At 40.6% G+C, this 13,021-nt stretch overlaps 1 protein-coding gene across 20 annotated transcripts in view; it reads left to right on the top strand.

Annotated features, from left to right (window-relative positions):
* Positions 1–2,660: 2,660 nt before the first annotated feature.
* Positions 2,661–13,021, top strand: part of PIP5K1A (phosphatidylinositol-4-phosphate 5-kinase type 1 alpha) — a 39,748-nt gene continuing 29,387 nt past the window's right edge. For 7 of the 20 annotated variants that reach the window (XM_060414146.1, XM_060414172.1, XM_060414115.1 and 4 more), the window contains exon 1: positions 2,661–3,183. Coding sequence is in view for 14 of the 20 variants with exons in the window: in XM_060414115.1 (XP_060270098.1) it covers positions 3,102–3,183 (82 nt within the window). In the remaining 6 variants the exon portion in view is untranslated. Of the gene's footprint in view, positions 3,184–3,210; positions 3,895–12,515; positions 12,555–13,021 lie in introns of those variants that run through there. The other 13 variants (XM_060414110.1, XM_060414125.1, XM_012181025.4 and 10 more) reach the window with 6 other exon arrangements.

Below are 13,021 nucleotides of genomic sequence, written 5' to 3' on the forward strand. Positions count from 1 at the left end.
TTTGATGGCCTAAATGAGAAAGAAATCTAAAAAAGAGTTGATATATGTATATCATTTTGCTGTACAGCAGGACTAACACACCATTGTAAAGCAGCTATACTCCAATAAAAATTACTTAAAAAAAAGAATGCATCAACTTCTCTTCCCCATTTTTATTCTGAAAATATGTTTTTCAAAACACAGCATTTATGCATACTTTATGATGGCACCTGTTGTTTTAGAGATCTTCCCTGTAGCTCAGATGGTAAAGAATCTGCCTGCAATGCAGGAGACCTGGGTTCGATCCCTGGGTCAGGAAGATCCTCTGGAGAAGGGACTGGCAATCCACTCCAGTATTCTTGCCTGGAGAATCCCACGGATAGAGGAGCCTGACGGGCTACAGTTCGTGGGGTCGCAAAGAGTCGGACACAACTAGGTGACTAACCCACTAACCCACCCATTGTTTTAATGATTTCTGTGTCTGTCCCTCATTAGTCTGATCTTTTTGCAGGCAGAGACTTTATCATCTGTGTATGCCAGAATTTCCCATAGTTGAGGACATAGCTAATTCAATGAATGAATTAATTAATGACTAATCGAGTGAATAAGGTATCATCATCTTATTTTGCCTCTGTGTTGAACTAACCACTCCATTTTGACCTGAGGTACTGTTCTAAGGCATGAATGTCATGTTAGTAAGGCTGTTTGTGTCTTAGTGTGTGTCTGTGTATACACTTTGTCCTTCAAGTTTGTATGTGGGGCCCTATTTTGAGATCATCAGATTGCCCTCCTCTTTCCAAAGTATATATTGGTAAACTCCCTTTTCCATTTTCTCGGGGGCACCAGGCCAATGTGTCCTGCTTTGCTCCTGTTTCCACACACTGCCACATCACTAGAGTACTGCTATGCAAGGAATGTTAATGGGGAAGAGTGGCTCTGTGACTCAGAAGCCAGCCCAGGGATTAAGCTGTAGTGGAGGGAAAGACAAGGTTTGGGGGAAAATATGAAAAACACTGTTGGCTTTATGCCTGGTGGCTCAGATGGTAAAGAATCTGCCTGCAATGCAGGAGACCTGGGTTCTATCCCTGGATTGGGAAGAATCCCTGGAGAAGGAAATGGCAACCCACTCCAGTATTCTTGCCTGGAGAATCCCATGGGCAGAGGAGTCTGGCAGGCTACAGTCCATGAGGTCGCAAAGAGTCAGACATGACTGAGTGACTAAGCACACACATAGAAAACACTGTTAACTCCTTTCTGATTTTTGCTTTCAATCATTCATATATTCAGTAGACATGTATTGGGCACCTACTCTGTGCCAGGCAGTGTTCTAGACGTTTGAGATATAAAAATGGATAGGATGTAATCTTTGCCCTGAAATGTTCACAGACTTTGAGGGAGAACAAGTAAACAGACTGACATAATACAAGATGGTAGGAGTAATAGTGGCTATTTTCTGGTACATAAAGGAGAAACAAAGTCCCCCGAGAAACTACAATACAGGGGTCTCTTGTTTCAGGAAGCTTGAAACCTAATTCATAGATCAAATTCAAGGAAGGTGATCCCTCTCTTGACCTATGCCTTGGTGAATCAGGGTAAGAGGCAATCCAAGCATTTGAAGTGATCTACTTCCACTACCAAAAAGAAGATGAATAACCCAGCAGGTGGCAGCAGGGAAACAACTATTTTACATCTTGATGAGGGAGTAGAAAGCAGAGGTAAATGCTTGGAATTATGTTCTGGACGTTCAGATACTAGGTTCCCTTTCAAAGACCCAGAAGACATTCGGATAGAGAATAACTAGGCCCATGTTGGGGGCTGCAATACCCAGGATTTTAACCCCATTCATCTTCATTTATTCATTCCACAAATAATTATTGAGCCCTTACTACGTACAGAGTTACATCATGGGAGGAGCTGTAAATACAAGAATGAAACAGTCCTTGCTCTCTGGCAGTTTAGTCTGTTCAGAGATAGGTCTTCATATTTCCCATCAAGGTTCATAATCTCCAGGGTATTTTATTAAAACTGAGCGGGGTTAGTACGAAGATTAGACTAGAAAGGGGAATTTCTCTGAGTCTCAGTGACCTTTGGAGAGGTAACAGAGAGGCTAAGGGCTCGGATCACAGGAAGACTGTTATGTTTCTGATCGTCTTCCGTGGCCTTTTAAACAGGTCTTCATTCGTTTATTTATCAAATATTTACTCAGCTCCATCACTGTGCCCAGCACTGCGCTTGAGGCAAAGTGTGGATCTGTTTCAAATGTCATTCAAAGGAAGGCAAGACACGCACGCTCGTTAAATAATAAACAAGGCGGTAAAGTCGGAAGAATACTTGGTGGCATGTGATGTTTTGTGATACTTAACTGTTTAACTGTCTGACTAGACACCAGCGCTTCAGTCGGGAGGCTTTCCTGGGCTGTGAATGCCAGCCCAGCACACTCTTTTCGAGAGCTCAGACTTCTCGATTTAGTCCGGTCTAAGACTACCTTCTATATTGACTCACCAAGCCACCGTAGACAGAGCCGCACTGTCTTCCTTCCTTGGATTTGCCAAGGCGCGAGCGACCTGTGTCACGTGACCAAACTCAGCCTCTTGATTGGTTTGCCTCCTCTCAGGGCCGCCCTCCTCCCCCATTGGACGGGGTGGCCGCTGAGAAGAAGGTTGGGCGCATGCGCGGTGCCCGGATTTCCTTGGCCACCGGGAGTGAAGCGGTGGGGTTGGGCGATAAACAGGCTGTGGCTAGGGAGAAGGGGGAGGGGAGTTCGCTCCGCAGGGACTTCTCATTCCCCACCTTTTTCTTTTAGGTGTGGTTTGATCCAGACGCAGTTTCCCGGCAGCCGCTTGAGCTTACTCTGTTGTGAGAGGGGAAAGTAGCTCCTACGGAAAGGGGTTAAAGTTGCTAAAACGGTGCGAGACGAGAATTGTCCCCCATGCCATCCTAATGGTTCCGCCCTGAGTTGGTCCCGGAGCCGGCGCAGCATATCTGAGAGAGGCCCCGGAGGGGGCGGGGAGGTGCCCCGCACAACGCGGGTTCTGTGAAGATACGTGGGGAAGATTCGACTCCGAGAAGAGGAAGAGCGCGATAGAAAAAGAGAGGCCGCTGAGGGGGAGGGGGCTGCCAAGATGGCGTCTGCCTCCTCTGGGCCGTCGGCGACAGGGTTTTCATCCTCGGATTCCGGCGTCCCTCCCTGCACCTCGGCCTCAGGTAATCAGGGCGTGGCGTGGGCTGGGGGCTGATGACTGTGCGATGGCAGGAAGAGCGAGACTCAGGAAGGGCACCTGTAGCTGGGCATGATTGAGGCGTTGCCGGTAAGGAGCACCGAGAACTAGGCTTTCATGTAGCTTTCAGAGCAAGCAGAGGGAATGTGAGGAAAGGATGAATTTGATTGAGAAAAGGGAAGCTGTCAGAAACACTAGCTGTCTTCAGGGAGACCGAGTTGAGGACTTTGAAGGAGTAGGGTCAGAAAAGAATGGAGATTGACGGTGGGAGTAAGGAGGAAAGAGGGAATCGAAGGGAGTAGAGAAAGAGTAAATAGAGGCTTCGTAAGTAGAGAGGAATTACGTAGTGTGAGAGGCAGGTTGACTCCACTTTGATTGCGGGGTTAATTGGACAAAAACGTGGAAGAGAAACCATGGGACGTAAAAGGTATGGAAACGTTATGGGATGCTTTCCAATGCTGGGGCGTTAGGGAATTGGGGATTTTGTTGGGGGTGGGAATGAGTTATTGGAGGCTCCTGAGAGCCTCCCCCTAATGCGCCATTCCTTCTCACTTCGTGCCTCCCCTCCCCCCAAAACGCGCGCGCTCGCGCGGACAGATACACCTACACGTTTTATCAAACATCCTCCTCTGGAGACTCCCATCTCTTGACTGCCCAGCTTTGGGAAGGAATGGGAAGTTTTTGAAGAGAGTCTGAGGTATGTAGAAAAGCAGGGTTTAAAAAACTGAAAACAGATGGAGAAGGCGGAACGATAGAGTCTCGAATTGCAGTAGAAGTTGAGGGAGGTGATGCAGGAAATTAGGCTTGAAAAGGATAGGGTGGGGATGGTTCTAAGTGCTGTGTAGGAATATTGCATAATAGGAAATGGACTGGAAGAATGCTTAGGCACGAAATTGGCACTTGGAGAAGGGAGCCGGGGAATCTAGCTCAAAGTAGTTAGAAACTGTTGAAGATTGAGGGAGAGCCAAGGAGCCCACAAGAAAGGCAACAGATTGCGTGTAGGAGGGGAAAATGTGTGGTGTTGGGATGTATGTTGGAGGGGGGAGTGGAGTTTGAGCAAGAAACTGTTCTAGAGCTTCCATCAGAAATGTCTGGGGTTCCACAGTGACTGTTACCTATACACTGGGAACAGGAGAGGCCGCCAGATGATGGATGCTCTACCTGAGACATTGACACTTGCTTAATGCTGGGATTGCATCCTACTCGTTTAGAGTTGACTAAATAGAGGGTTCCACCTTTTCCTGTTCAGTTCAGGTGAGCACATACTTGGTCATAAATAGCTTCTTCACAAACTGGAGTTTTGTTTATGTACAATCTATTTTTAGTTTTTTGAGAGGTGGTTTTTGCCTTTACTGTAAAGGATTAGTGGGCCAGAACAACAACTGTTGCATTCTAAGTGTGAAGAAGGATAAAGTTAAAATGAAAGTTTTTAAATACAATAGCTTCTTAATTTAAAACTTCTTTTCCTCTCCCTCAGTGCTGGAACAAGAATGGTTGTGTAGTCTTTAAGCAGACTTCTTAACTATCAGATCAGGCATTAGAAACAGCTTAATGTTAAAAGCCTTGTGTTTATGTCCCACAATTTAATTCAGCCTCTATCTCATGAAAATATTGTCCACGTGGACAGATTTAGGAGTAAAAGAAAATATTTCTGTCACATAGTGATGTCTTCAGGTTTTGGCTCCTACTTCAGATAGTCCTACTAGTTTTAGGTGTTACTATTTGATATTTTTGTATGTTTTTATATTTTCTGTCATATCCTAAGACTAGCAGGAGGTTATTCAGATAGTGTAAATGTTTTTTGCTGTTGTGTTTTCACCAGAAAATAAAACAATAGATTTCAGTCAATTTTACAGCTTCTTGGCTTTATTGTGTTCATATGTGAGGTCAAGATACAAAAATGGCTAAAAATAAAAAATGACTAAAAACAAATAGCTTTGGATTCCTTTTTTTTTTTTTAACTTTTTCTTTCACCCTCTTTCTCTGTTTCTTTGGCAAATATTGAAACTGTTGGATTAAGAAATTCAGAAAAATTCTCATAAATATTCCTGAAAACATGGGATTATTGTGTGCAGATACACAGTGTTGACTTCTTTTGCATATCTGTATGTTCACTTAAGTTTTTGCTTACTGAATTTAATAGAATACTTCCTATTTCAAGAGGATAAGGTGTTCGATTCAGATGCCAAAAAGGCTGTTGAGAATGTGTTTTGTGATTGGAGGAGAGTGGTGCTCTGTCTGGATAGTACCAGGGGAATTAAGGCATTGGCAGGAATAAATTGGTTTATGGTCTCCTAAATTGTTAAAGTGAAAGAGGAGAGTGAAAAAGTTGGCTTAAAGCTCAACATTCAGAAAACGAAGATCATGGCATCTGGTCCCATCACTTCATGGGAAATAGATGGGGAAACAGTGGAAACAGTGTCAGGCTTTATTTTTTGGGGCTCCAAAATCACTGCAGATGGTGATTGCAGCCATGAAATTAAAAGACGCTTACTCCTTGGAAGGAAAGGTATGACCAACCTAGATAGCATATTCAAAAGCAGAGACATTACTTTGCCAACTAAGGTCCGTCTAGTCAAGGCTATGGTTTTTCCAGTAGTCATGTATGGATGTGAGAGTTGGACTGTGAAGAAAGCTCAGGGCCAAAGAATTGATGCTTTTGAACTGTGGTGTTGGAGAAGACTCTTGAGAGTCCCTTGGACTGCAAGAAGATCCAACCAGTCCATTCTAAAAGATATCGGTCCTGGGTGTTCTTTGGAAGGAATGATGCTAAAGCTGAAACTCCAATACTTTGGCCACCTCATGAGAAGAGTTGACTCATTGGAAAAGACTCTGATGCTGGGAGGGATTGGGGGCAGGAGGAGAAGGGGACGACAGAGGATGAGATGGCTGGATGGCATCACCGACTCGATGGAGATGAGTTTGAGTGAACTCCAGGAGGTGGTGATGGACAGGGAGGCCTGGCGTGCTGCAGTTCATGGGGTCGCAGAGTCGGACTGAGCGACTGAATTGAGCTGAACTGAAATTGTTAAAGGCTAAAAAGGTAGGTAGCCTTGTAGAAATTCAAGGTAGGAGTGTGTATGTTTGTGTTTTAATCATTCTAAAATCAACTTACTGTCCTTAGATGTTTAGGTGAACTCACTTAAATATTGGTGAAACTGAAATCCTAAAGGTAAGGTTCTCTGGCAGTGTATACAAAACAAGAATGTTAAGATTCAGGGACAGATTGATGTTTTAGATAAGTCATTCATAACCTTTTAAGGTTCAAAATCTTTTGGCATTCAAATTAGAAAGGATTGGTAATTTAAAACAGTTCTTCCCTGCCAGTATTAACCCCCGTCTATATTATTTAATCATTAAGCTGGAGCTGGTCTTTTATGCTGCTGACAGGTTAGATACAGGAGTTAAAGCAAACCATACACTCTAAGAGATGTTTGAGAGAGCTTTTCCATTGGAGTAATTACCATGTTTGGATTAGAGGGAGGTGATTATAAATTAATGTCAATCTTACAGGCGCCATCATCATTTCCTTGTTCTTATACTTTGTTAATAAAAGATGATGCAGTTTGCGCTCAGCTGTTCAATGTGTAAAGGAAATTTATTCCTTTTCTTCCTTTTTGTCCTAGCCTCATTATTTGGTCACTGGTACCACTTAAAAAATAAAAGCACTGACGAGATGCTGTTGACAGTGCTGCCATCTGTCACGCTAGTGACAGTATAGAGAGCCTGTTCCCCTGTCTGCAGTTTGACTAGTTCATCAAGAATTTGAAAATAAGCCACCAAGTCTTTTTACTACCAGAAAGGGAGTAAAGTTTCTATTTTGGTGACTTGATTTGAATTTGGTGGAAGAATTAAAAAGTAAAGTTAGAGTATTAAAGTGTCCCTTGCTCCCCTAAAATAAGAGCTGTGATAAAATCATGTGTGACTCCCTTAAGAAAAAGGACTTGAAACCTTATTAAATCATGAACCTGTAGCTCATTTTGCTTCAGACCAGCACATTTCTGAAATTGTCACACATTACCAAATGATTCTGTCATAAGTACAGATGATTTGGAGGTAACATTTATACCTCCTTTTCTGATTTTCCCTTAAACTGCTGAGGGAGACCCCAAAAAAACACAGGAAGGAAAGATTTTTGCCCAGAACTTTTGTGGTAGAGCCTGTCTCATCAGTCCTTGATTCTGGTGGCTTTGGCCTTCCCAGCAGAGCTCCACCAGTAAATGTATGCTGTAATCTGAGAACTCCAAATGGTAGGAATTTCGTTGAGGGTTTTTTGTCTGTGTTCTTTGTGTACAGTGTAAGCCATTTGTAGACTGATCTCTTTCCCTTTAATTTTTCTATACTAGTGAAAAGTAAAGGAACTTAAGCCACATTATTGGGGGGAGAAACTGGAGTTTGGAAATGTAAAGACAGAACAGAATGCCATGTAATGAGAATATCAACAGGTATCCTTTTGGTTGGTATTTTATAAGTAAGGAGAAATTTTTCTTTATGCTTTTCCACAGAGGGCTTACATCCACCTCCTTTTTTATTTTGTCACTTTGGTAGATTCTTCCAGAAAACTGACATCAGAATGTCACTGTTTTTTAATTATCCATTTATTTCTGCCATGACTGCTAAAGCCCAGGGTCAAGTATAGTTATATAGACTTAATAGGTATCCAGTGTCTATTATTAATTGGTAATGTGTACTTACAAATTAGCCTTGAATATCAAAACACATATTATGTTTTGTTAATTTCTTTGTTTTTTGTTTTGTTAATTTCTGTGTGCTGTTCTGAGTTGATGTAGAACTTCTGATTAATAACTGTCCTCAAATATGTGCTAGCTACTAGTTATTACATGTTTCATCAGCCTATTTTAAAAATAAAAATAATGGAAACTACAGCTTGTGAACTGAACAGCTTCACCAGGCCAAATTCAGGTAACTGGTGAGAAGTTCTGAGTTGAGGTTGGGGGGTATTTAACCTTTTAAGCTGGATGTTTACTTTCGTAGAATTTTGGCATAGTCTTACTTGACATGAAGAAAGCAAAAAGACCAACTTGTCAGTTTGGTTTTTCGTTTTACTGAGTGTGTCCTCTTGATCAAGGATACAAGTATACTTCAGGAAGTATGCTATTTTCTAATAGCCAGGCAGAGGGAATCTGTTTCTTTGTGTTCTAAACCCCAGCCCATCATTCAGTCTCAAAGAGAGAGTGATTGGACTGATGGTGTTTTCTAGAGGAAACCCCTTCCTGGCTCGTTTCCCCTGTTGCACTTCACTTCTCCACACTTTTCCTATCAAAAGAGAACATTGTTTCATTTTTACGTATGTGTTGATCCTGTTTTATTCATATCTACTATGAACTGTTGTTTTAATGTTTTCTGTTTGAACTTTTGTGCCTCAGCTCCTCCATCTTTTAAAACTTTGCCACTGATTATTTTTCTTTTTTATTCTATTAAATAATTCTGTTTATTTGTAATGGCTATATGCAGAATGTATTAATTTTTAAATATCTGATTCCCCAAAAGTCCCCCTATTGTTGGAGTCTGAGGAAGACTGGCAAAAAGAGAGAGAAGGGTAAATTCCTTGTAGGCAAATAGTAAGTATATCTTACTGTTTGCTGTGTATTAAACTGAGCTTCATGGAGTTAACCCAGAATAAACACCATCTCAAAGGATCAGTAACATTGATGGGGAGTGAGCAAAGGTTGCTGGGAGAGAATGGGAAGAGTTGTTTTTTTTTTTAAAGGATATATGAATAGCTTAATACTAGCTTTCCTTTGCATAACATGCCTGGTAAACTTCAAGTTCTCATTGACAAGAATCTGTATAAAAGAAATGGTAGAGAAGTAACTTGGTCATATCTCTGTGATTTTCTTGCATTAGGGTCTGGGGGGTGATTGAAGTGCATTGTTGGGACAATTAATACCCATTGTGGTATTATTTAAGTTACTTTCTCAGCTCAGTGTATGTTTCAGGCCAGCAATACTGCCTTTTTTTTTTTTAAGATAGAACCAGGTTTGGAAATAGAATTGGGAGGTGGTGAACTGCTGGAAATCTTAAGTGCTCCTTAGCTTTGGATTGGCTTATCTAAGAGACTCAGGTCTTTTAAAGAAGGACTCAGATATCCAACCCCCCACCCCCCAAATTTCAACCAGAATTTTAGTGCTAAGAGATACATATTTGTGGACTGAGAATCATGAAATGTGGCTTATAGAACTAGAAGCAAAAGTTTATTAAAGGGAAATGTAGAGATATTTTAATTTAACCCTCTTATATTCCAAATTAGGAAACAGGTTCAAAGACATTGTTAATAGTGGCAAAGACTTTGCATAAAGTCTGTATGTTATCACGATGAGTCTTAGTAAATTTGTGATTCATTCCTTGCTACTTGACCCAGGACTGGTAGATCAGTGAGTTTTGAGCTTTTGTTTCTAAGAGCATCCTTGCTTTTCAGACCTTTTTCTAGAAAATTCTTAATAAAAATTGACACCTGCTAGGAACAAAATCCAACTAGTCCATCCTAAAAGAAATCAGTCCTGAATATTCATTGGAAGGACTGATGTTGAAGCTGAAACCCCAGTACTTTGGCCACCTGATGTGAAGAACTGACTCGTTTGAAAAGACCCTGATTCTGGGGAAAGATTGAAGGCAGGAGAAGGGGATGACAGGATGAGATGGTTGGATGGCATCACCGACTCAATGGACCTGAGTTAGAGTAAACACTGGGAGTTGGTGATGGACAGGGAGGCCTGGTGTGCTGCGGTTCATGGGGTTGCAAAGAGTTGGACATGACTGAGCGACTGAACTGAACTTAACAAAATTTAACTTTTCTCTAAGATGTGACTTGATTTTCATGATTGACTTGGTTTAGTTCTTACTGAGGGTATGGTAACAGTGCCTGGCCCCCACCCCCCAACGCTACCCTTAGAGATGTGTGCTTAGCAGTGCTTCTCATTAGGCTGGCATTTCTGAGTATTTTCATTTGGATAACCTATTGTGCCTCCTACATGCAGGGGTATAATTAAAGTGGCGTTCAGTATTTCAGGTTAAAGAGGACTGGAGAGATTATTTAAGATAGTCCAGCAAATAACCGGGTGATGACTGTTTTGTTTTGTGCAGGTTTTTGCTTTTTTTAAAAAATCTCTGGCTGTCAATATTATCAACCAAAATACCCCCTCAGAATTACCATTTTGCTTCCCAAAAGCCTGCTTGTCTCTTTCTGATTTCTATAGGAATTGACAGATTTATGTAGTAATATTGGTAGCTCATTAAGCTAAGTCTCTGGAATCTCTTTATGACCTGTTCAGGCAAAACTCGTCTGAGGAATGCACATCCGGCCCAGTTCTAGCATACTGAAATTATGTGTGTACTTCACGCATTAAAGTCAGTTACAGGCTGCCTCTTAGTTTCTCATCTGGAAGATGATGTCATCTCATCTTTGACGGAAATGTTTCTGCTCTGAAAGCACTGGGAGAGGCTCTGTTATTAAGGCCAACTCTTGTTCCACATGCTGAAGGGGAGTGGGGGAGGGGAGTGACAACTCTTTATTTCGGAGCTGTGTACTGTCTGAAAGTATCTCTGTTTTGATTATCTCTTTTAAGGCCAACTCATTTCTCCTCTAAAGTGTATCTTTTTCACACTTTTCAGAATTGTATTAATTTTCTTTTCTTCCTCTACATTTTCTCCTTGCTCTCAATAGGAAGTCATAGCTGCCAGTGCTTTAGTAGCTGCAGACAGTTTATGGAGAGTCCTAGTGATGTTTTGCCAAGTGACCAGAAACCAGCCCCTTTGGTACCTTTTTCATCACAAACACAATTTAGGCTGGGACTAAGGACCAAAATGGAGTGCTTCCTTAAGACTATTCAGAGTTACTCAGAAAAATTTTCTGTGACATAGTACGATGATTCAACTTTGTATTTTAGCAAGAATTGATTGGATTATTTCCTCTGTGGCACTTAACTGGCTGGTTCAGTTGTCTTGAAATTATTTTAGTAACATTAAAGATTTCTCAGCTAATTTTCATAATTTAGAGGCTAGATCTTTATTTTTCAAGTATCCAGGAGATAACGCTGAAATTAGGGATACCTGTTTTATGGGTGCATATTGATACTCTAAAGGATATGAAAGAGAAATTCTTCAGAGAGAACCTGTTAGCCTATGCGCTGATACAGGCTTGTTTCAGGTTGTGTGGGCATCTCAGAGTAATAATGGAGAATGGGAGTGAGTGTATAGGAGTCATGCTTTATTTGTAGCTTGCAACTGTCAGCAGCTTTCTAGACATCATCTTTCACATTTTCCCTTCTAGTCTATCTCTGTAGCAGCATATGATGTTGTAATGAGCTCAAGTTAGTGTGTAGGGAGGGGATTGATGGTGATCTGTATGTGTGGAACTTTGAGCACTAGTTTACTGGGGAAAATGGGTTATAAAACAGAACAATAAAGCCATTCCCACGTATCTCTTTAATTGTTAAATTACCTGTTTGTTATAGAAAATTTATATAGATAAGGAAAAATAGAAACTTAAACTTAGAATATCACCTTAATCATACTATCCAATATCATCATATTTTAACATTTTAGTCTATAATCTTCTGGACATTTATTATGTGTATAAATACATGTGACTTTATAGATAAGTGTTTTAGACAAATACTGTACTATATAATTATTTAGCTTTTTCCATTAAACAGTTTATTGTGACAGCCTATCCATAAATGAACATAAAGATAATGGTTCTATACTATTCCATTTTATGACTGTACCACAACTTATATCACCTATATTGTATATTTAGATTCTTTCCAATTATAGTTGTTACATACAGTGCTACAATAAATATATTTGCATATATGTCTTTGTCCACTTGACCAGTTATTTTCTTAGGATAAATTCTCACGTCTGGGACAAATGGTACATATTTGCTTTTAAGGCTTTTTGCTAGATATTACCAAATTGCCCTCATGAGTGGAAGACCCTCAAGTAAAATGTATACACATTCCGTTTTAAAAGGATAGAAGCCTGTGTGCAAGGGGCTTTATACCTGAAATTGTTTTGCCAACCTGAAATCATGTAATAGTGAAATTGTTTGGGTTACAAGTTTTGTGATCACTCCTGGAGTTTTTCTGCAAGAGCTGCCGCCTTTTTTTTTTTTATTTCTACCTGCAGAAAATCTTCTCACATTTCACAATAGGTACTAGGGATCAGGTCAGGTCCTGTTAATAATTTTAAACTTTAGAGATGTAATGTGGGTTTTTTTAAAAAAATATGCTTGTTCTGTTGTAAGCAAGTAGAACCCCAGAAGTAAGTGATAATTTTCTGTTTTTCCTCATTTAGGTCTCCACTTTCTGTGCTGTGGGGTCAGCCGTAAGAGAGGTAGATCTGATGTGTATCTGTGCTGAAGAAGCATGAGCTCCTTACAGTTACTAGCAGCGGACTCCTCTTCCCTATAACAATTGCAATTTTTTTTCTTTTAAGTAGTGTGCATGGCCTTTTGAGAAGGCTGTGAATGTACTGCAAAGATTATTTGACTTTAGCTTCCATTTCCCTCTACCCTCTCCAAAAAAAATGCTACCTTAACATAGCAACTTCTTTTCTCACAGTTTCACAATATAAGATGAATCCATTGACTATCTTTTGTCTCCCTCGAAGTCTTCCCATAACTCCATTTCCTTTTGTTGCAGTAAATGTGTCTCTCTTTCTTTTCCCTTTCTGTTGTACTTCTCATTTTCCCTCACCCTTCTTATCCTGTAGATGGGGTTTTATAATTCACAATGATAATAATAATTGCTAGTATTTACAGAGCATTTATTACATGTTAAGTGCTATATGGGATTTATTTA

The sequence above is a fragment of the Ovis aries genome, chromosome 1, assembly GCF_016772045.2.
Source record: "Ovis aries strain OAR_USU_Benz2616 breed Rambouillet chromosome 1, ARS-UI_Ramb_v3.0, whole genome shotgun sequence".
Taxonomy (NCBI): Eukaryota; Metazoa; Chordata; class Mammalia; order Artiodactyla; family Bovidae; genus Ovis; species Ovis aries.